This window comes from Chelonoidis abingdonii, chromosome 19, assembly GCF_003597395.2.
Source record: "Chelonoidis abingdonii isolate Lonesome George chromosome 19, CheloAbing_2.0, whole genome shotgun sequence".
Taxonomy (NCBI): domain Eukaryota; kingdom Metazoa; phylum Chordata; order Testudines; family Testudinidae; genus Chelonoidis; species Chelonoidis abingdonii.
Window position 1 is genome coordinate 15,324,814 of NC_133787.1, and position 24,890 is coordinate 15,349,703.

A 24,890-nucleotide genomic window follows, 5' to 3' on the forward strand; every position below is an offset into this window, starting at 1 on the left:
GAATATAAGAGGAGCAGAGGAACGCTTCGGTTTGATTGGTTGAATCACCTGAGTCGCTATCTAGCGATTGGTAGAGATTAACCAGGTGCAGGTTAAATCAGGAGCAGGCTGTGGCCCTGCCTTAAGGGGAAAGTGCAGTGGCAGTAGGTGGGGTGGGGTGGGGAGGGCAGGGGGTCAGGTGCTCAGACCCAACCGTACTCCTCATGCAGTGAGGGCAACCCTGGGGTCTGCCCTGACACCCGCCCAGTAGCACCTCCCTTCCTTGGGCTCTGAGGCTGCACCTGTCCCTGTTGCATTCAGTCAGGCAAAAGAAATGGGCACCCAAGCCCCCAGGATTTAATGTGACCCTGTAACAGTTGCCAGTGTTGAACAATGTTTGGTGTACAGAGGGCTCAGGCAACTTAGCGCCATGGCAAACCTTTACATTTTGTATTAAAGATGGGGGAGGGGGGCAGTTAAAGCATTTGAAATGTAAAGTATCAAATAGGGCTTTCATTTTAACACCCTTGTTCCCTTTCCTTGTAGCTAGAGAGGTTTCTTTTTGTTTGTTTGAAGAAAGAACATACACACACACACCCATCCCCTTCTTGGACAGTCTCTTAGATGGTAAAACCATGGGCAGCCCATGAACCACCAGCTAGGGGAGGCTAGTTTCCAGCTTTGCCCCTTCCACTCAAGGCTCCCCCCACCAGAGCCACAGCCACCAGCCCCCACCGTAGGCTAGCCCTAGAGCTAGGGTGACCAGACAGCAAGTGTGAAAAATCAGGACAGGAGGTGGGGGATAATAGGATCCTACAAAAGAAAAGACCCAAAAATTGGGACTGTCCCTATAAAATCAGGATCTGGTCACCCTACCTGGAGTGCAGGGAGGACAAGTGGCATGGCTCCAGCCTGAGACAGGGCCACTGCACAGGGGGACTGGAGCCGCCAGCGAGGGGGGAGGGTGTGGGTAGGACCACCATTGGCTGTTTGGGGAGGCATAGCATCCCCCAGCCTATGATACCTGCCACCCATGGGTAAAACCTGTCATATGAAAGAGGAATGAAAAGTACAGCAAGGATAGAAAATGCTGGCTTTCTTTCCACAGTCTTTTAAGGACCCTAAAAGGGAGTGATGGGACAAATAGCCAATCCTCTTATTTTATCTATTGCTTAGACCTAATTTCCAATACACAAATTTTGGTACCACATTTTTCTTGTTTATCAGGCACAATCTTTGAATTTTATCAGTAGGGCTTTTTGCTTGTACTAATCAATCTATCTCCCTTTCGCATCTTTTACCATCATCATTATTGTTATAGGTTATTGTGGCACTTTATGAACGGTCATTCATTTTTCACAGTTGAGCTTACAATATAGGTAAATTTGTAGGCCCAATTATCACAACGTCCCCTAGATGTGCACACTGAGCCTATGTGCCCTTGGCAACAGCAACCTCTGCACCGGGGCCCTGAAACATGCAGTAACCCAATGTCAACCCACAAACCACTACACAGGGCTGCTTAGCTCTACAAGGACCCCATATGCATCTGTACACACTGCTAATAACTTGAGACGTATCCATCAGATATCCAATGACCTGATGTACCCTTGCATTCATGCCTAAACGAACATGACACTCGCAAACTCACTCTTCCCTTAGATATGCATGACATAATGTGCCCCCAAGCACGGCCAGCCCCAGTTTACTTAATATGATACCACCAGCATTGCCAACACTAAGTGTTATAAAAATCATGAGATTGGCTTAACAATAATAGCTGTTTTGGTTTGGATTTTTTTTAAACACAACATAGTTTGGAGATTATTTTATATTTTTGGGTTTTTTATATTTCTGGATTTTTTTTATAATTCAGAGATTCTCACTAAATTACAGGAACCTGAGGATTGAAGAGAAACACCAAATATTGCAATATAGATATGCAGTGAGCTGTAGCTATGCAGATAACCTGCAGTGACCTTTCTTGTACAAGTACATACCCTTTAGATGTATAATGACCTGACATGTCTGTCCAAAACATGGTCCATTAGATATGGAATAGCCCATCATGCTTATATATTCACCCTTCCTCAGATGTGCATTTACTCAGCATGCCCAAAGTCTGACACCCCACACCTTAAATGTGTAATGAACTTGTGTGCAGTGCACATATGGCCCAATCAGTGATGCAGATACAATCATTAACTGTTAGATGTGCAAATACCCAATTTGATTACCACACTTCTTTAAATGTGAAAGCATCCAATTCCACATAAAAGAAACAGTAAGTGCAAATCTAATATATTTCTGTATGCTTACCTTATATCCATGAATGCTGCTGCATCAGACATTCACTTACGTTATTTGCACATTCACAGACCCGTTACACTGCATTCATCCAAATCGGGGATGGTGCGCATTTAGATGAAAAATGTTCAATTACACCTTGATAGAAGAGGAAGGAAGTTTATTTTTATTAATTAACTAGACAATATGTTGCAATGCACAAAATATCAGTTGCTACATGAGTTTTATGTAATAGGAGAAAGCTAAGGGTGTATTGTTAAATCATTTGTTATCCTTGTGAAGAATCCAATTAATATTGTATGCTAGATTGCTTACAGTCAGCATAACTGGGGACTTAAGGGCCTGAATCGAAGATCATTGAAATCATTGGAAAGACTCCTGTTGAATTCAATGGGCTTTGAATTGGCCCTGACAAAATATTTTGGCAGGATAACACTTTAATTATACAGCATATGTGTGGTCAATACATTATTTGGCACCTGTACATTAGTTAAATAAATCCACTTGATATCTTGTAATTTTTTCCTCTAGTAAGTAAATTCACAGCTACTCCTGCATCAACTTTTCCCCAATCTATAGCATTGTCAGTTAGAACTCATAGGATAATTATTTTAAATAGTGCTTCACGGGATACTCAGTAATGAAGACTTTATGGCAAAGATACTTACACACATCTTTGTGTGAATATTAAATGTCCTCTAATCTTAATATCCAGTTTAAAAATGCTTCAGACTCTTAGGAAAGTGCAAAGTAATATTATAAAATAAGATTACCATATATATGACTGTATTAAAATGCAAACTTAGCAGCTGCTTAACTTTTTATTTATGTATATATGTATAAGCAAATATTTTTTCTTGTTCATTATTTATTTTGGGTTTCTGGCCCATGGCATTTATTTTTAGGCAAATTTATGGTTCATCCTTTTAGCCATACAAGTTTGTTTTTAACTGGTGACTTAAAAAATTGTTTTATTTTAAATCATATAAAACATTTGCCCTCTCTGAAGCTTGTGCTTCCAGCAATGAGCTCCCAATAAGCATAGAAAGCTGTGAAAAAATAGTATGAGATCATGTAATTAAAGACTGTATCATAATGTACATGCAGAACGAGTCCAAATTAAGATTTCACAGGCAACCTTACATCTTGTATTTCCTAATTTTTCAGAGCTTGACTTTGCATCCTTAATGTTCTTTTAATGTGGTTTTTTTAATGTAATTTAGTAATTGTTGCAACCCGGCATTATTTTAAACAATCCTTGGGGCTGTCCTGGTTTAGACGGGGTATTTACTGTTCTGGTCTCCAGAGATCTCCAGAACCCCGAAGATGCAAAGTTAGCAAACAAGCAACAAAAAGCTCAGCTGCAGCCAGAATCAGGGCTCCTGAATATAACTATGGTAAAAGTTATGAACTGAAAAATGCCCACCTTTCGGTAAAATGGAGAGAGGTCACAAATAAAGACCCTCTGTTATTGTGATGATGTGTGAGATGGACTCCATTCAGTCTGAATATCAGAATCCAAGGTGAGTTGGGTTGACTGCTTGTAGGGTGACCAGATGTCCTGATTTTATAGGGACAGTCTCGATTTTTGGATCTTTTTCTTATATAGGCTCCTATTACCCACCACGCCCATCCCGATTTTTTACACTTGCTGTCTGGTCACCCTAACTGCTTGTAAGGAAAAATATGTTTTCCTTACAAATGGATTACATTTGTTATGTAATTAGTGAGACACAATGAATATGCAATCTCAGCACAGTATCATTTTACACAGTCACTTTTTAGAGTAAAATTGCATTTTAAATTCATATTTACTTTATCAAAAATAGTGCTGAAAAAATAATAAGATTTGTGCACTACATTTCCTTCATTTTGCAAGCTAAAAGCACATAATAACACCAAGTTATACTCTGTTAATGCTCAAGATGGCTATCTATACAAAGCAGCAGCATTTTCCTTCATTATTAGGGCTCCCTTTGTGATGCTATAGAATGCATCAATATGTCCAATTATAAATCCTATTATCCCAAATTTCATGGGGTTTATAACTTGCCAATAAATACATTATACTGGGAATTTGGCATATAAATCTTAATCTGAGAATATCTTAATCACATTTGAAAATAAAACTGGATTGTTTGTTAAAGTTATAAGAATGAAACATCTAAAACATTAGGAGTGATTGCATCTCCTATCTGTACTTCAGTAATTCAAAAACAAATTGAATATTTTGAAAATACATTTGTAGTGCACCTACATTATGGACTGATTCTTTCAGGTATTTCGGGAGGAAAATGACTACATTATTTCATTTAGTAAATCTACTTTCTGTATATAGAATAGCCTCACTACTCAAGCTAAATTTAATTACTTCTATCACACGGATTTAAAGATCATGAATTTTAGCTATACTTTTATGAAAAAAAATCACAGAAGGAACAAAGTGCCTGACTGTGATTTTACAGAACATTAAGGCCCCTTTATATCACTCTAGCAGTGTAAGTGGGCCTTAAAGTGAGTGAATTATTAAATTAATCCCACCTGAAGGGCCTTAACGCAAGAACATTTTCCATTAAGGTGTGTAAATACATTTCAGTAATTACATTCTTGATCAAAGGAAGCCGACTACACTGTTTCTTTTACAATAGTGACTGAGGCAAAACAAATCTGTGTCAAATTAAACAATATTATACATTTAAACATTATACAAATGAATATGAAGTTAGCAAACAAGCAACAAAAAGCTCAGCTGCAGTCAGAATCAGGGCTCCTGAATATAACTATGGTAAAAGTTATGAACTGAAAAATGCCCATCTGCTGTACTGGCACTGTAGTTTGACACACACTTTTCACAATTTCATCAATGTACAGCAGCTGAACTTTTCTGTTTCATTAGATATCCCGCTGCATTAAAAAAAATAAAAATAAAAATAAAAGGCAGATTTCTGGTGGAAACATGTAAGGTGACAGTACCCACTATTTAGATATCAGTAATGTGATTTTAAAAAGGGCTTCAGATAAATGTGTTAGGCATTTCTGCCTCATCTTGATTCTTCTGTCATTCAGTGTCTAATGAATCATGATGTTGATATACAAGGATTAGTTGCACAGTTTGAGCCATAAAAGGGAAAAAAGCAATGGGCATATCAGGACACTCGAAGTCATGTTTGTTAAGAAAGAAAATAGAGTACCATTTGGTAATACAAATATCACAGCCACAAATTGACTGAGACATGGGAGTGGCTCCAGTAAACAGGATAATTAGCATGTTGGTATCCTCAAAATATTAGCATAATGTTAACTTGCTATGCTCATTACAGGAAGATAAGGTTTTCAGAAAACTAGTGTGTTCACAAAATGTACAAGCTCCTTGTCTGGTACCCACTGTGCTGTGTATTCTATATTTAAATATTTTTATCTGTTTGAATCTGAATGGACAAATGTAGTCAGATGGCCAAATAAAATTTTTGTTATTACTATCCCAAGTGGGCAATAGCAAAATATGGAACAGATGTTTTAACAGAGAAGGCAATTTTCAATTGAAACAACTTACCAAGGGTTGGGATGGATTCTCCGTCACTGGAAAGTTTAAATCAAGACTAGATTTTTTCTAAATCTTTAATTCAAACAGGATTAGTTCAGGATTAGTTCAGGGAAGTCCCGTGGCCTGTGTTACACAAGACTACATGACCGCAGTGGTCCTTTGGGCCTTATAATCTATTAATATATGACTAATACAATCTGTGATGTGCACATCCTTGAATACAGCAGCCAACATAGCAGCTGATACCTCCAAGCCTCCCTCACTGGAACTGTCAGGTTTTTCTCCCTAAAATGAATACCACATTCCTACCAGCAAGCCGACCTGTGTGATGTAGTCCTGACATCTCCCAGGAATGCTATTTTTATGTGGTGAAATCATATGGACATAGGACTATAAACATACCATTTGTCCAATAATACAATATAACGATTATTTCTATATCCCTAGGTACACATGTATCATCTTTTACTAGTGTGCACTAATCTGTATTTTACTAGTGTGCACTAATCTGGCGGACAAATGAAGTGAATGGAAGTATTTCATACAAAATGCATAATGAATGAGCCAGTGCATGTGGATCCAGGCATCAATCACTACTAACTTTCCATAATTTGTAAGTAGTCAGCTAAATTAACCTTTTAGAAAATCTTTTCTTCCCTCAGAATGTGTGCTACCACTACTAAAATTGCACTACTGTTGTGCATGTGAAAATCAAAACCAATTTTTCACCAGAACACTCAAACATACTGTTCATTACGGGTTGCAAATATATATATATATTTTTAACAATAAGAAAAGGTTCCCCTCCCACTCTCCTTGTATTCCCAAACAGCTAAACTTTTTGCTTAAACTTTAAAAAAACACATTCAGGCAGAACCTGTATAATACACTTTTGTGCTCTTAAATCCATTTTTCATGCTTCATTTGATTATTTGATGAAACTGGGGATATAAGGAGACATATATTATCACATTTTTATTCTGTTGATATTCAGAATTTCATTGATATGCTTATTTTATTGTTAATTTTTGACATTGCTAATTACCATTTTGACAGGTTTTAGTAATCAAGTCAAGGTCTGAAAAATTATTTTGATAGTGAACAATGCTGGTAATAACAACGTGTTTATATTTCTGCAGGGTATTTAATTAGGAGTTCCTTCTTTTGAAATAACTGAGTATATAGGTCTTAAAACACTGAAAGAGATTCTTTGCCACTTTCCTTTAGCAAGACCAAAGAGTATTCAGACCCTTGAGAACCGTAAAATAATATGGCTACACATAAACGGGCAGATTTAAAATCTGAAATTCTCATATAGCTATACATTATCATCATGGGTGAAATCCTGTCTCCATTGAAGTCAAGAATTTCACCCATGATTGTCTGTTCACAATGTAAGCAAATCATACATCTCACTTTAAAAATAAGTGGACTTGTGACAGAAACCAAGATAATCCAGGTTAAAGTTGGCATTGTCTGTAACTTGCAGTGTTGTTTTTAAAAAAAAAAGTATAACAATGGAGACGGGATTAGGTTTATCCTGCTTGTAAACTATATGAAAAATGACTCAAGGTAGAAAGCCACTTTCATTTTGAAGTAACTACCCACTAAAGCAACAAACCAGCTGGATGAGGAAGTCAGATTTAAGCAAAACTTCCTCCTTCCTTTTTGCAAAAATAAAGAACCTGTCTGCTACAAGACAACAGACATGTTTTTCTGTGTTTTGAAAATAAAAAGCAAGGCTCACGTTGCAATCTCGTCACCGTTGAAAACTCTTCAGACGCTCAAAGGTCAGCATTTTATGTGTTATATTTTGTAATATTAATAAGCATTCAATTAAATAACTTTGAATGGTATTTTTCAGTATAAATATTACCATGAAACAACCTGTTTAAAGCAACAGACTGTCTTTGTGAATAGTAGTGCAGATTTCACTTTATTGTGGTTTTAGATGTTAAGGTAAACAGTAGTTTAATGATTAGTTTAAATAGTTTAGATTAATTTTTGTATGTTACAATGACAGAATATTCATTCATATATATATATTAGTACTATATTTTTGAACCCAATGAACAATGAAGTTTGGGCCTATTTCATCACCATAATGGCACCTTTAGAACCGTTGTATTTATGGGCATGTCAGTATTTCCATTATACAATTTTGTTTTCAGAGGTTTATGTCTTGAACATAAATATCACTCCGATGTATCTCATCATATAAACTTGCAACTCAGGAGGAAAATCTAGTTTAAATGTGGTCAGCCATTTTTAGTTTACAGGTGTTTAAGGTAAATTTTATCATTTAATCTGCTTTTTTGAGATTCTTATTGTCACATTCCCAATTTTAAAAAGTAAGGTTTTTCAAGTATATAGTCTATAAAATGAATTTGTTTCTCTGGGATTTCAGTGTAATAAATCAAACTGGTTGACTGACTGAACGTTAAACAACTGACTATTTTGAATGGGCAATGAGCAAAGACTGAAGGAGCAGTGAAAACATTCATAGAAACATAAGAATGGCCATACTGATCAGACCATTGATCCACCTAGCCCAATATTCTGTCTTCCAACAGTGGCCAATGCCAGGTGCTTCAGAGGGAATGAGCAGAATAGGCAGACATCAAGTGATGCATCCCCTGTCATCCAGTCCCAACTTTTGGCAATCAAAGTCTAGGGACACTCAGAGCATGAGGTTGCATCCCTGCCCATCTTGGGTAATAGCCAACTTCATGAATTTAGTTATTTTTTGAACTCTGTCATAGTTTTGGCCTTCACAACATCCCCTGGCAAGGAGTTCCACAGGTTGATTGTGCATTGTATGAAGAAGAACTTGCTTTTGTTTGTTTTAAACCTGCTGTCTATTGATTTAATTGGGTGAGTCCTGGTTCTTGTATTATGTGAAGGGGTAAATAATTTTTCTATATTCACTTTCTCCACACCATTCATGACTTTATAGTCATCTATCATATCCCCTCTTAGTCATATCTTTTCCAAGCTGAAAAGTTGCAGTCTTTTTAATCTCTCCTCATATGGAAGATGCTCCACACCCTTAATCATTTTTGTTGCCCTTCTCTGTCCCTTTTCCAATTCTAATATATCTTTTTTGAGAGAGGATGGTGAGAACTTAATTCAGTGTTCAAGGTGTGGACATACCATGGATTTATGTAGTGGCATTATGATATTTCTATCTTTCCTTTCCTACTGGTTTCTAACATTCAATTAGCTTTTTTGATTGCTGCTGTACATTAAGCAGATGTTTTCAGTGTACTGTCCACAATGACTCCAAGATCTCTTTCTTGAGTGGTAACAGCTAATTTAGACCCCATAATTTTGTATGTACAGTTGGGATTATGTTTTCCAATGTGTGTTACTTTGCATTTATCAACATTGAATTTCGTCTGCCATTTTGTTGCCCTGTCACCCAGTTTTGTGAGATCTCTTTGTAACTCTTCTCAGTTTGCTTTGGACTTGACTATAATGAGTAATTTTGTGTCATCTGCATATTTTGTCACCTCACTGCTTATCCCTTTTTTCAAATCATTTATGAATATCTTGAACAGCACTGGTCCTCATACAGAACCCTGGGGGACAGGGACAACACTATTTACCTCTCTCCATTCTGAAAACTGGCCATTTATTCCTTCCCTTTGTTTTCTATGTTTTAACCAGTTACTGATCCATGAGAGTACCTTCCCTCTGATCTGCTTACTTTGGTTAACAGCCTTTGGTGAGGGACCTTGTCAAAAGTTTTCTGAAAATCCAAGCATGCTATCCCTCGATCATCCTTGTCCATGTTTGTTGACCCCGTCAAAGAATTCTAATAGATTGGTGAGGCATGATTTCCCTTTACAAAAGCCATGTAGACTGTTCCCAAACAAATCATGTTCATCTATGTGTCTGATAATTCTATTCTTTACTATACTTCCAAACAGTTTTGCCCAATACTGAAGTCAGACTTACCAACCTCTAATTGCCAGTATCCCCTCTAGACACTTTTTAAAAAGTTGGTGTCACATTAGCTATCCTCCAGTCATCTGGTACAGAAGCTGATTTAAATGATAGGTTACATACTACAGTTAGTAGTTCTGCAATTTCATATTTAAACTTTAGAACTCTTGAGTGAATACCATCTGGTGCTGGTGACTTACTACTGTTTAATGTATAAGTTTGTTCCAAAGTCTCCTCTGTTAACATCTCAATCTGGGACAGTTCCTCAGATTTATCACTTAAAAAGAATGGCTTCATTGTGGGAATATTCCTTACGCCCTCTGCTGTGAAGACCAATGCAAAGAATTAATTTAGCTTCTCCACAATGGCCTTATCTTCCTTGGGTGCTGCTTTAGCACTTCAATCATCCAGTGCCCCACTGGTTGTTTAAGGCTTCCTGCTTCTGATGTACTTAAAAAACATTTGCTGTTAGTTTTTGAGTCGTTGGCTAGTTGCTCTTCAAATTCTTTTTGACATGTCTAATTATACTTTTACCCTTGACTTGCCAGAGTTTATGCTTCCTTTCTTTTTTTCTCAGTAGGATTTTACTTACAGTTTTTAAAAGATGCCTTTTTGCCTCTAACCACTTCTTTTATACTTTGTTATTTAGTGCTGCTGGCACTTTTTTGGTCCTCTTACTATGTTTTTTAAATTGGGGTATACATTTAGTTTGAGCCTCTGTTATGGTGTTTCCATGCAGCTTGCAGCTATTTCACTTCTGTGACTGCACCTCTCACTGCATCAGGGGCTTGAGCCAAAACCTTTTGAAGCCAAAGGACTTTGAATCAGGTCCCTGTCAAGGAGAAAGGGAGAGTTTTGTGGAATGCTGCTTCCTCAGCACTTTCAGTAGAGCTGGCGAAGCTGCATTCTCCTCAATTCTGCTCCACCTTACTGTCAGGGAGGGATTAAAGTGAGTGCTTTTGCAACCTTGTAAATGTCTACTGATACAATAGACTGCAAGAGAGTCCATGAAGGAATTCCCCCAGCTCTAAGTACAGCACTGCATGACTGTACACAAAGATCCTTAAATTATGCAGAAATGAGAACTAAGCAGTCTTGACTAGCTCCCACTTGCTAAACATACCGCAGCAGTTCACTCTCAATAACATCTTTCTCTAATCTTTTGTTTTACTGCAGGAATGGGAGCTGTGACTTTTTAAAGTAACCTATATTATTTGTCTTTCCTTCTTTTTTAGCCAAACTGTGAGTAAAAAAGTTCATCTCACATAACTGATCAAACACAAATCACTGACAAAGTTGTTACACATTTTTAATACCCTTTCCTCACAATGATATTATAAATAGTTATTTATATTATAGTAGTGCCTATTGGTCCCTATTAGGGAGCTATATTTGAGTACTGCCATATAGGTGCTAGGTCCCTATTATAATAAGCTCTGTACAAATGTATAGTTTAAAACACACATACACACACACATGCACAAAAAAACCCCCACCAAGCCCCGCCCCGGAGTGTTTACAAATTTAGATTGTGACAAGACACAGCAAGTAGCTGAAACAGACAAGCAAGGGGGACAGGAGGAACATGCTGTTACATAATAAATAGAAAATTTAGTAATTCACCTGCCTAGCCATTGACAGATTCAGGGGTTCATCTGCAATGCAGCAGTAGGTGTAACTTCCAGTTTGGGTAGACATTCACATAGACTGACTGAGCTAGCATACTAAAAAACAGCTGTGTTGCTGCGGTGGCACAGGCAGCCCAGATACCTAGGATCTCAAATGTGATTGAATGTACTCGGGCAGCTAGCCTGAGCTACTGCGTATGCTGCTACAGCTAGACGGTTAAATCTTGGGGGGTAAACTCTCCAGCAGTCTGGCTGTTTTCCTTAAGGGTTTCCAGAATTTGTTCCCCTCAACAACTGATCTGTGGCCAAGTCCAGAAAACTTTGAGGCACAATGCAAGAGGTGAAATCCTGGCCCCACTGAAGGCAACGGCAAACATCCCATTGACATCGGTGGATTCAAGGTTTCACCTTAAATACACATATTATTTGGCATAAGTTCTTGCTGACAAAATGCCCATATAGGTCCCAGCACTCTTATTGGCAGGTGCAGCATTCCTTTACTGCTATCCCTTGTGGATATTTGTATACAATGTCTGTTTGTTTAACTTTGTATCTAAGCACATAGGTATTGAGGAATTAGCAGCTCTGTAAACTTCAGCCCACTGACATCAATGGGAATCTTTTCATTTATCTCAGTGGGAGTCAGATCAAGCCCTAACTCAATAAAATAAACAATTACCTAGAATGGACTTTGGAAGACTTCTAAAGCTCTTAATGTGTCTGATGATGAGAAGTGCACGATTTTGTATTCCTTCTGCAACAGCTTTGCAATGGACAGAGACCAGCACCACACAGCAGGAGGAGATCAGTGGGAGCCTGTAACTGCCATAACTACGCGTCGTGCAGCCTCTCAGTTAGATGAAGAACAAAATGAAACCGAAGCTGAAATTTCATTTCAAGTGAACAATGACAACCCAGAAACTGCTGCTTTCTCAGGTTAGGACCCACCATTTATTCTACTTTTTTTCATGGCGCTATCAGTGCTACATGTCTCATGAGTTACAAACAGAGAACAGGAATGACCACTTCCACTCCAGTGGTAGTTTCTTCAGGCCAGGGTGAAGACATGCTGTGGGGAGGTTTGCATTGAACTTGTACAATGACTAAGAACTCCAATGCTGTCAACTGTGCAAATACATTTATTGGTAATTTTTTAAAGGTATGGATTTTATTTAAAAGAAAACTGTCGATTCATGTTTCTTTCTGTAATGCTGTCAGGAACAGCGCTCCTTTCTTAAAACCATACATTTAGGAAAGGCTGGGTCAAACCCTGAGGAAGAGAAACTCATTTTAATGGTATTTTAACCTAAACAGCAGGTTAAAAAAATCCAGCTATTTAAGGGACTTTCTGGGCACCTACAATTTGAATGTGAAAAATATAAGTGTTTAGTGATCTCCTTCTTATCCATTGTGATCATGCTTTTACATTGTTTGCAATGCTGAATAATTTGCTCATAATGATTTAGGTTGTCTAGACAAATAATTTCAGTGATTCAAAGTCCAGATATACCCATATGAAACAGCAATTGTAGTGATGTGCCACATTATCCACATTGCTGTGCCATAGTTCACCTGAACAAAATTATCAGGACTGGATTCCAAAGACAGAGAAGTATCCTTCATTGCTAAAATCTAGTCCCAATTTCCCTGTAAGTTAACTTCCCAGCCTCTTATACCCCATTTTTACATTTACAACAAATAATATTCTGGCTTTGGTTATGACCTGTGCTCTGGATTGTAGCCTGGACCATGTGTACACAAAAAGGAGTTGGAGCAGTAACTCCCTTTTTGCTCCTGCACTAACTAGCTGGAGCCAATAGAAAGTGTAGCGTATGGATGGAGTCTTGGCTTCACCCCACCCTAGTCATCAACTCAGAGCACATGAGCATGTGCAGGGGGTTTCAGAATTTGCTGCAGATATGAGCCATGCATATACTACCCCTTACCTTTCTCCCCCCACCCCCGACACTCCACTGCCCCAGCAAAATGTAAACAGAAGGACAGTGTGAATTCAGAGGCATGAGTGAATCATGACCGCCCTGTGGCTACTTCTGGGAGAGTGCATCCTGTTCACCTATAGTGAACTCACAACCTAGCTCTACAATATGCTTGTAGGATACTTTTTTCACCATGTTTTTTCTGGGCAAAGTTGTTGTCATCAGGATTTTACTAGCAAGCTTTACTAACAAGCCTTCATATTTTACAGTGGACTAGATGAGTTTAATTTTGTGTAATCAGTTTATTTTCTTTCAAATTTCAGAGCAACACAGTGTTCACAATTAGATGACCTAAAGCTGTTCCTATTAGCTGTGAACGATCTTATTTTATCAGTCTTAAAGGTAGTGATATACAGATTATTCATGCAATATAGTGTCAGAAATTCAATTATCCACTTTCCTGGTGAATGTACACGGATTTTCTTCCCAGATGCACTGGCTACAACTTGAGATATTAAATATATTGTTTTAGGTACCAGTAACTCCCCAAGTCCCAGCTCATCAATGACAACTAAGCAGCTTCAGGACTACTGGAGGAATGAGAAACGCCGCTGTAGACAAGTCAAACTCCTTTTTGAAATCCCATCAACCAGAATTGTAGAACAGTACTTATCTAAATATGTGGTAAGCTAACAAATGAATATGTAACATAATTTCATTCACTCTGCAGATGTCTGCACAGCATGCATTGTTACCTGAAAACCTCACTCAGGACCAGATTTTGCAACTAGGGTGACTAGGTGTCCGGCTTTCGACCGGAACGCCAGGTCAAAAAGGGACCCTAGCGGCTCCAATCAGCACCACCAACTGGACTGTAAAAATCCAGTCGGCAGTGCTGCGCCACTCAGGCAGGCTAGTCCCTACCTGTCCTGGCACTGTGCTGCACCCCGGAATTGGCCAGCAGGTCCAACTCCTAGGCAGGGAGGCTGCGGGGGGGGGGAGGGGCATAGGGCTCCACTTGTTGCCTCCACCCTGACCACTGGCTCCGCACTCCCATTGGCCAGTTCCCTGCAGGTGAGAGCAGCGTGTGGAGCCTCCTGACAGGCAGGCAGCCTGCCTTAGCCTCCACACTGCACCACTGCCCAGGAGCCACCCGAGGTAAACCCATGCCCCTATCCTGAGCCCGAACCCCTGCCCCAGCCCTGAGCCCCCCCCCAAACCCAGAGCACCCTCCTGCACCGAAAACCCCTCATCCCTAGTCTCACCCAAGAGCCCATACCCCCCCACACCCCAACACCCTGCCCCAGCCCAGAGCTCCCTCCCACACCCTGAAACCCTCATCCCTGGCCTTACCGCAGAGCCCTCACCCCCTCCTGCACCCCAACCACCGCCTCAGCCCACAGCCCCCTCACACACTCCCAATCCATCGGCCCCACCACCCAGACTGGATCCCGCTCCTGCACCCCAAACCCCTCATCTCCAGCCCCACCCCAGAGCCAACATCTCCAGCCCAGAGCCCTCACCCCCTCCCACACCCCAACCCACTGCCCCAGCCCAGTGAAAGTGAGTGAGGGTGGGGGAGAGTGAGCCACCGAGGGAAGGGAAATGTAGTGAGTGGGGGGTGGGGCCTCAAGGAAGGGGCAGGGCTACAGTGTTCGATTTGTGTGACTAGAAAGTTCGCAACCCTGTTTGCAACCGTTGTTCACATTGGGTAGAACCTACTCTTAGAGTAAGGTAATACTTAAAGCAAGCATGGGTGGCAGAATCTTGCCCTAAAAAAGCCCTTCAACAAACAGTTCATAATAAAGACTGTGCCAATGGGGGAAAAAACACAGTAACGGGGCTAATTTTGTAGGCCCTGTGTTAATTGTTATTTGTATGATTGTAGCACGCAGCAGCCCTAGTAATGGACCAGGGTTCCATCGCTCCAGGCACTGTACAAACAAAACAAAGAGACAGTTCCTGCCCTCAAAGAGTTTATAATTTAAGAGTAAGACAAGACAGACAGTAGGAAATTCATACTGCTGCAAGCACATCAAAGCTACACTGGGGTAAGCCCCACATTGTGGCAGTATAACATACCTGTAATTTGAAGTCTGCACTGGTGTAAGTACACATTTCCATATGCAGACAAACCCTAAGGCTCCAGTCTTACAACTAGACCAACTTTGGACTGTATCCTCTTGCACACATAGTCCTGCAGTAGAGTCATTAAAAAAACAAACAAAAAAGCCTGAGGGAGAGGGACAGGGACAATAAATAGTAAGTGAAAAGGATTAGACATTTCCTGACACTATGCAATTGTGATTATACATTTCCACTGTTGTGACATTTCAGATCTATTTATCAACATTAAGGGGGAAAAAATCCCCTATTGATCATATCTAAAAAACCCATGGTTTAATCACATTTTTCCAATTAGTGTAAAAAATTTGCTCTTTTATCTAACATTGGAATGTCAAAAGGGGAAAACCAACACAATGGGCCAGATTCTGATATTCTTACTCACTGTCCTGAGCCCTCAGGAGACCTGGATTCTATTCCCAACTCTGCTGCTGACCTGCTGGATGACTGTGGGTGAGTTACTCTGTGCCTCAGTTTCCCCAGCAGTGAAACTGGAATGATGCTATTTACCTCCTCTGTAAAGTGAGGTAAACAGATGAAAAGTGCTGAGAACTATGTACGGTATTATTATTATTCATACTAGTGTATTGATCCCAGTGGGACTCCTCTTGGAATAAGGTGCTATTTAGCAAGTGAGTAAAGGTTTCAGAGTCTGGCCTAGTATGATCTTATATTTTCAAAGGAGATTCACATGCTATACATGTTCTAGTTAGATTCTGTTACCCTTGCACAGGTTGAACAATATCTGACTTCCTGAATAGTCCCACTGATTTCATTAAAAGTGCTCAAGGAATAAAGGTACCACGTAGTGTGTGTGAGGGTGGTAGAACTTAGCTCCAAAATCAATAACGACTTAAAGATGTTTCACCTTAAAAAAAATGCTGAGCAAATTTGAATAATGTCTTAGAAGAAATCACCTCTTTTGCTCATGAACATTCCACAAACCAGGGAAAAGGCAGGGGGGAGGGGGATGAAGGGATAAGGGATAAATTCATCTAACAGATTGTTGTGAATTATTGACTCAGCTGCCCTTGGTAGTCAGATTTCTTAAATCATCGTTTTACCTTCTATGCAATTTTCTTGCTCTCTTGCAATGTTGTTATGAATCTGCATAACCAGTAGGTACTTTATTATCAGCAGGGCAGAGTATAGGAAACATCACAGTGTTAATGAATGAGGAGAGATCAGAGCAGTGGCATCTCAGTTTTAGGCAGCTAGAGAGAAGCTTGCTAAAATGATGATTTATCAGGCTTAAAATCAAAGGACAGAGAATGTCTTTTATATCAGAATGAGGGAGTTGCTTATGCTAGTATTGGTTTGTAACACCTAATGCCCATTTCCACAAAGAAGCAGTTTGACTTAAGCAAACTGTGGGCCTAAATCCATTTAATTCACTGGGAACAGGATGAGATTGTAAGTGAGTAACATCTTGACCCAGTCCAAAACCCATCCAGGTCCACAGGCTGTCTCCTCAGCTGGTGTAATTGAGATAGCCCAATTGACTTCAGTGGAAGTACATTGATTTATACAGGGCAAGGATCTAGCCTAATTGGAGATTTCTTCAGCTTTAATGGGCTGTGGATTAAGCCCTGGGTGGAAATCTATTTGAAGAATATGTAGCATCAAAAATCTGTTTTGCAGCTTTGTGAGTTTTTTTTTCTTTTAATGTCACATTTACTAAATTCGTTTTGGTATCAAGGTCAGTGCAAAATTCAGAGAAATTTATTCTTGAGTATTGTTAAATTGCGAATTATTGTATTAAAATGTTTCTGCTAGAGGTTGCTGAAGGAACTTCGATAGCAAACAGATTGTTTTAGAAATGTGGCATTCACTTTTTCAGTATTTATATAAAGTGGTAGGCTTTGCATAATAGGACAATGAATTTAGAAAAAAAATCTCTCTGAAGTTGCTCCATAGCATTTTTGCATATACCAAATGTCCCCTCCAGCTCTCTCCTCCTCCTTCAGAGCATTAATAATGCCCAGAAATCCACAGAAATATCTGATAGAAATATTTTTAACAGTTATAACCAATGAAAAATATATTAAATTCAATATTAGTTCTGGGAAATCCATTCAGTTTGCTATGGATGATTTTTTGTAGTAACCATATGTGTTATTAAGGAGTACAGTTACATGAATGAACCATAAATTATTTAAAGCACTCCTTCTAAACCTTTACAAGCAATTTGCTAATTTACCAGATTAAGGACTCCAGGTGCTGAGTGCCTTCTTATTGAAATGAAGCCCCTAAGGTGCCCTATATACAAGCACAAATACATGCAAACACTAAGGCTATGTCTTCACTACCCACCGTATCAGCAGGTAGCAATCGATTGCTCGGGGATCGATATATCGCATCTTATCTAGACGTGATATATCCATCCCCGAACGCGCTTATATCGACTCCGGAACTCCCCCAACCCGAACGGAGTTGCGGAATCGACAGGGGGAGCTGCGGACTTCGATCCCGCACTGTGAGGACGGTGAGTAATTTGATCTTAGATACTTCGACTTCATCTACGTTATTCACGTAGCTGAAGTTGTGTATCTAAGATCAATTTTCTCCTGTAGTGTAGACCAGCCCCGAGTATTAGTGACAACAGTCTGAAACAGTAGTGGTTAGGAATTACTGACTCAATGGCCACCTATCTCAAAGACCTTGTTTATCTTGGGAATATGCTCTATTTCTTGCAACTGATGGCTAGTCACTGATGTAGCAAAACCAGTGTTGCACAGAGTCATCTACAATGCAGATCAGCACAATTAGATGTAAATTGATACAAATTGTTTTTTGCGGGAGAGGCTTTTTCAAGCAGGGACAAACTCCATTGGTGCAAATCGTGGCTTTCTGTGTTTACATTGCCCCAGTGTCAATCCTATCAGGGCAAAATCTCAAAGCAGACAAAACCAAAGTAAAGTTTAAAATATGTTTGTCAACGTTCAGCAAGCCTATAGTTTTATGTAACAAGACTGAATATTTCTTGCTACTTGTTTTTTTTTTTCCTTCTAGTTGTATAAAATCATCATCATCCAGACAGGCAGTTTTGATGGCAAAAAAACTGTAATTGAGCGTCGATATTCAGATTTTGAAAAACTGCACAAAAATCTTTTGAAGGACTTTGATGAAGAAATGGAAGATTTGACCTTTCCCAAAAAGTGCCTAACTGGAAATTTCACAGAGGAAATGATCAATGAGAGAAAATTAGCCTTCAGGGACTATCTGGGATTTTTGTATTCTATTAAATGTGTCCAGAGATCCAAAAAATTTATCGACTTCTTAATAAGACCAGAGATGGAGGAAGCTTACGGCTGTCTGAGAGGAGGCCAATATACCAAAGCTTTGGAAATATTTGTGCAAGTCATCGCTCTGCAGGAAAAATTAACCAAACACAGCCCCGTTTTAATAGTCCCTACACTCTGTGCTTTAGTTGTGTGTCACAAAGACCTGGAGAACCTAGCAAGTGCCTATGAATATGGAGAAAAGGCTTTACTTCACCTACAGATGCATGGTGGGCACAGGTATTATGTTCCATTGCTAGAAACAATGATCACTTTGGCCTATGAACTTGGCAAAGACTTTCTATCCTTGCAAGAGAAACTGGAAGAGAGCAAGGCAAAAAGAAACCAAATAAAAGTGTTTACTCTAAAAGAACTTGCAGTTCGAGAGTATATACAATGAGTGCAAGAAAAGATCACTGATCATATTTCACTGAATAGCAAAAACGTGATCATGCTCCCATTGAAGAACATGGATTTCAAAATGTGTTTTTAAAGCAGTTGTGAATGGAGACTGCAGCTTACAAATACAGACAGCAAAAGTTAAGATTCTGAGTTTTCAATCTAACAAAGTATGATAAAATATACAAGGGACTCTATCTGTAAGATAATGCTGTACTTACTGCATAGTTACAAGTAATATCTATGCTTACTAAAATGGGAAGTAATTTGTGGGAGGGAGGAACCTCTTTTTTCCGTTTGTTTATTTTTGACAGTACTTTGTTTATAGCCAGTTTCATGGTTTCATCTGTACAGTCAGTTAAAATGGAACCACTCATATAAATAAAGCTATGCAAGTGTTCACATATTTACAGGATCATGGACATTGTTACTGAAAAAAACCCTTACGAACAAAGAAGGAAGGAGAAAATGTTTTAAAAAGAAATTTTCAGGACCTATTATTTAAAGGACACACTATCAGAAATTAGTTATTTTTTTCTATAACTATGATCAAAGCATTGTCAAAAACTGCTCAGAAATTCCCAATAATTTTTTGACTTTTAATACCATGGGGTATGCTCCCATTGAAGTCAATGGATAGTTTACAATTTACTTCAATGGGAGCAGCAGCTACCAGTGGTCATCATTTCACTGGGGATGGGGTTTACTTTTAATTTCCTTTTTAAAGCTGATATGATTTCATGACTTGCATTGAAACCACATTCCTGTTATTGGCAATTTTTAACAGAGCTCTTACTTGAGAGGAAAATTCATGCCCCATGCAACATACACCTAATGAAAAAGAACCTCAAAAGAATGCTGTAGAGGTAACATCTGGCTAATACAATGGAAGCCTTTAATTCTGATCTAGCTGCAATACACATGGTTAGGATTTTGTTTAAAGTTATAATGATTCATTTTAGAGCCTGGTATGACCTAGGGAAATGTCACGACTTAGCACTGACACAACAATGCTGGCATTGAAATGACATTGCTCTTTCTTTCAGGAGCCCTTCCCACAGGGGAGGATGTTGAGTTCGCCCTGGTCCTGGCGTTTCTGTGAAAGCTTCTCAAATGGAAGTGGCACAGTGGTTGGGATAGATGAAAATGTAAAAAGCAGAGCATTCCCCCACCGTTCTACTCCTTTATTTATTTCCCCAGTACAAATGCTATTATTTTATTACGTAAACAATTGGTCTTCATGTTATGACAAACAGGGTGAACCACTGCTGTGTACTGAACACACTCAGAACTGTTCAGCTGTGTCTCATAGCGCCTATGCTGCTGACAGATTCTTTTGGGAGGGACAGGGGCTGTTCTACCTATAGGCAAACTAGGCAGCTGCCTAGAGAGGCAGATTCTGTCTAGGGTGGCAAGGGCACAATGCACTCATACAAATTTGGCCTGGCCACCCCTCTGTCATGACCACCAAACTATCAGAAGGCTCCCCATGCACTCCCCGATGCCCAGAAAGTCTGATATGCACCCTGTTGAGAACCCCTGTTCTAGCAAATAGGAGCAGGTGGCACACTGTAGTCTTGCTTCAGGTAACAGATTATCTTGAGCAGACTCTGGGGAGGGACCTGTACTTTTGGAACTGAAGGAACTGAACTCTATCCTTGCTGTCTCCCTTAACCACATGGTGACCATTCTGTGAATCATCATGGCATACATGAAGTTCCTATGTGTTCATGGATGTTTACAACACGTAGATCAATATTGGGTGGGAGTGGTGTGGTCTGTTGCACTGAACACAGAATGGGGAATCAAGCAATAAAGAGTTCACATCCCAGCACTTCTGAATATTGAGTTCTAGACACTGAGTCTCAAATCCACAAAAGCACTTTGATGCCTAAATTAGAAATTAAAAAACATAGGCACCGCTGAGATCCCCAAAATCCCATGCTCAGCTGCCACCTAACTTTGGAGGTGCCTACATTTTCACAATAAAAGTCCGCCAGGTGCCTATGTTTCTGCCACTGGGCATGCACACAATGCCTCAGCGCCATCTCATGCTCAAGCTCCCGCACCAGCCTCAAGCCATTCCCTTGCTTATGTCTGCTGTGGTAGGTGTTATCAGAGCACATCTAACTCCACACAGAAGGGAGGTGGATTCTCCCCTTACAACCTGTATGGCAGTTATAAGGGAACTCACCCAGCACACTGGAAACATCCTCTCAATTCTCTGCTCTATCTGATGGGGAGAAAGGATTTGAAGATGGGTTTCTTCACTCTCAGATGAGTGCCCTAACCACTAGACTACAAAATCACTCTCGCTGGCTCTCTGGCCCAATACATAATTAGGTACATAGAATGGAACATCTTCAACAGGAGAGACTGAGGAAAACCCACATTAGAATATTCCAGAGTCCAGTGGAATTCCACCCCCCTCCCACTCGACCTTCCCCAGAGATAACTTGGGGATGTGCCTGCCTAGCATAATGGACCCTTCTGTCTCCAATCCCGCAATTGACTATATGTGGGAGTACATGTTGTATACTAATGAACATTGCAAAAAAAAAAAAATGTCTTGCTGGAGAAAAGAAAGAACAGACCTCCATTAACAGCTATTCTGTCCACACCCCTGTTGTCATGTCATAGCTTCCATCTCCTGAAAGGGTGCACAGTTGATCATGCAGATAGAAGCCAGGTCTACATTGCAAACTTTTACCAGTATAAGAACGTCAGTCGGGGTGTGATCCCTGGCCAAGATAACTATGCTGGCAGAAGCCCCTGCACTTAGGGGTTGAGGGGAAAAGGAGAGAATAAGCTATCCTGGCAAAGGTCATTCACACTAGGAATGCTTTGCTGATACTTGTAGTAGGAGCAAAGTGTTCCTGGTCTAGACCCGGTCCCATCCATCATCAAGTGTCTTACAAAAGAGACACCAGTTTCCCTGCCTTATGGAAAACCTGTGAGCTAATTACTAACTGAATTCAGGGCACAGGCAGAAGAAAGGGCAATCTGTTCCTTGTGTAGCTCTCCCATTGCGAACTGCTTTACATGAAAGGCATTTTAATGTTGCCTATGTGCTAACTGATTGGCCAGGACTTTTATCATTCCCTAGAGCAAAAGTCATTCATCTCGAGTGCTATTCAGAGAGAATGTATCAACTGTCTAATTTAAAGCACTGATTTTATTTTCTGCTTCTTTGACATTTGCAGTCAAGGAGCTTCTCATATTGAATCGGCAAAACCAACTGTGCACAATTGGCACAGGGTCAGTTATGAGCCCATATAAGGCTTCAGATCAGTTTACGATCTCACTTCCAGTAGCACAAACAAAGCAACCAACCACTCCCCACAAACTAAAGAAATACAAATAGCTTTCCTCTCCAGAAATGCTGAGACTATAGACCTCTGAGGACAGCAGATGTTGCTTATTAACAAGTTCAAGGTGGATGTTAAAAAAGAAATACTTGAAAAAGAAAGGAAGTTATTGCAGCTTGGGCACTGGATGAGGGAAATCAAGGGACCTGGATTCTATTTCCAGGTCTATTACACACTTTATGTGCATAATTTTTCACAAGTTACTCAACCTCTGTGTCTCTGTACTACTAGTTAAAAAAAATGGAAAATATTTCATCTCATAGTTTTTTTTAAATGAGGCTAAGTTCATTAATGGGTTGAGAGATATTATGGCAATGAATGCTATACAAAGCTTATAAAATATACAGTAAAATAACTCCAACCTTTAATCTAGAAATGAGCGTTAAGGAGAAGATAGTTGAAACCTGTACAGGCCTTTTTCACTTCTTTTAGTATTTTCTTAAACAGGAAAAGAAGATATTCGCAGGCAGTAAGTCACCAGTCTAGAAGCCTATTCTTGACTGTATGATTAATAATTTATTACCAGTACCGTCTTATTTTAGAACTGGACATTTCTGTTTCTACACTTACAAAAGTTACAGACTATTTATTTATGGCATTGGACTGGATTAGTCCCTGATGCTGAATCAGGCCTATACAAAATAAGCTCTTCCTAATTTCAGTGCTATGTACTCCCAGGGTCATAGATAGCAAGGCTAGATGGGATTATTATGATCACCTATTCTGACCCATTGTATAAACACAGACCAGTTTGATTTAAAAATTGCCAGTGATGGAGAATCCACCATGATATTGGTAAATTGTTGCAATGGTTAATTACCCTCACTGCTAAAAATGTAAATCTTATTTCCAGTCTGAATTAGTCTTGCTTCAACTTCCAGGCACTGGTCATATTCTCTGGTAGTCTGAAGAGCCTGTTATCAAATATTTGTTCCCTCGTGTAGATACCTACAGACTAATCAAGTCACCCTTTACCTTTCCTTTGTAAAGCTAAACAGATTGAGCTTCTTGAGTCTATTACCATAAGGCATGTTTTCAAATCCTTTAATCATTCTCATGACTCTTCTCTGAACTTCTGCAATTTATCAACATCCTTATTCAATTGCTGACACCAGCACTGGAGACCATATTCCAGGCGGTCATATAAGTGCCAAATAAAGAGCAAAAATAACCTCTCCTTCTTTGCCTTCTCAAGATTCCCCTGTTTATGCAGCCAATGATCACATTAACCCTTTTGGCCACAGTGTCACACTGGGAGCTCATGTTCAGCTGATTATTCACCCCCTCCCCCAAATCCTTTTCAGAGTCATGGCTTCCCAGAATAGTGTCCTCCAGCCTGTAAGTATTGCCTACATTCTTTGGCCCTAGATGTAGGCATTTACATTTAGCCATATTAAAACATTCATTGTTTCCTTGTGCCCAGTTTAACAATCTCTGTGTATTAGTGGTCTATCTTCTTCATTATTTACCGTTCCCCCAGTTTTTCAGTCATCTACAAACTTTATCTGTGATTATTTTATGTTTTCTTCCAGTGTAGGACCAAGAACAGATCCCTGCAGGACCCCCCTAAGAAACACATCCACTTGATGATGATTTCCCATTTACAATTACATTTTTAGATATATCAGTTAGTCGTTTTTTAATTCATTTAATGTGTGCCATGTTAATTTTACATCATTCTATTTTTTTTAAAAAAACATCATGCAGTAAGTATCAAGTCAAATACCTCTCAGAAGTCCAAGTGTATTACATCAACACTATTACCTTCATCAACCACACTTGTAATCTCAAACAAAGATATCAAGTTAATTTGACAGGATCTATTTTCCATAAACTCATGCTGATTGACATTAAATTATGTTTACCTCCTTTAATTCTTGATCAGTTAAGTCCTGCATCAGCTGCTCCATTATTTTTCTCAGGATCAACGTCAGACTCACAGGCCTGTAATTACCTAGGCCATCTTGTTTATCCTTTTGTGCCAATATTTTAAAAATTAACTACTTCCAGTCTTGTGGAACTTTCCCAATGTTCCAAGTCTTATTGAAAAATCAACATGAATGGTCCAGCAATTTCCTCACCAGCTCTTTTAAAACTCTTGGATGAAAGTTATCCAGAATTTAAAAATGTCTAATAGCAGCTGTTTAACATACTCCTAAGATGATTGTGGAATGGAAAGAGTGTTGTTATATGATAACTACATCATGTTTTTTTTCTCCTAATTACAGAACAGAAATATTTATTGAACACTTCTGCTTGTTCTGCACCAGTATTGGCAATTCTATCATTTCCATCTGGTAATGGACCAGTAACATTGTCAGGAAGTTTTTTTGTTCCTACTATGCTTAAAAAAAAAAACCAAAAAAAAAAAAAAA

General features: G+C 39.4%; 1 protein-coding gene across 1 annotated transcript; it reads left to right on the forward strand.

Moving 5' to 3' along the window:
* Nucleotides 1–7,493: 7,493 nt before the first annotated feature.
* On the forward strand, nt 7,494–19,551 carry SNX20 (sorting nexin 20). Its single transcript, XM_032771485.2, has 4 exons — nt 7,494–7,620; nt 12,170–12,342; nt 13,876–14,027; nt 18,480–19,551. Exons 2-4 carry the CDS (start codon nt 12,177–12,179, stop codon nt 19,146–19,148), a joined length of 987 nt encoding a protein of 328 aa, XP_032627376.1. The 5' UTR covers nt 7,494–7,620; nt 12,170–12,176; the 3' UTR covers nt 19,149–19,551.
* Nucleotides 19,552–24,890: the final 5,339 nt, after the last annotated feature.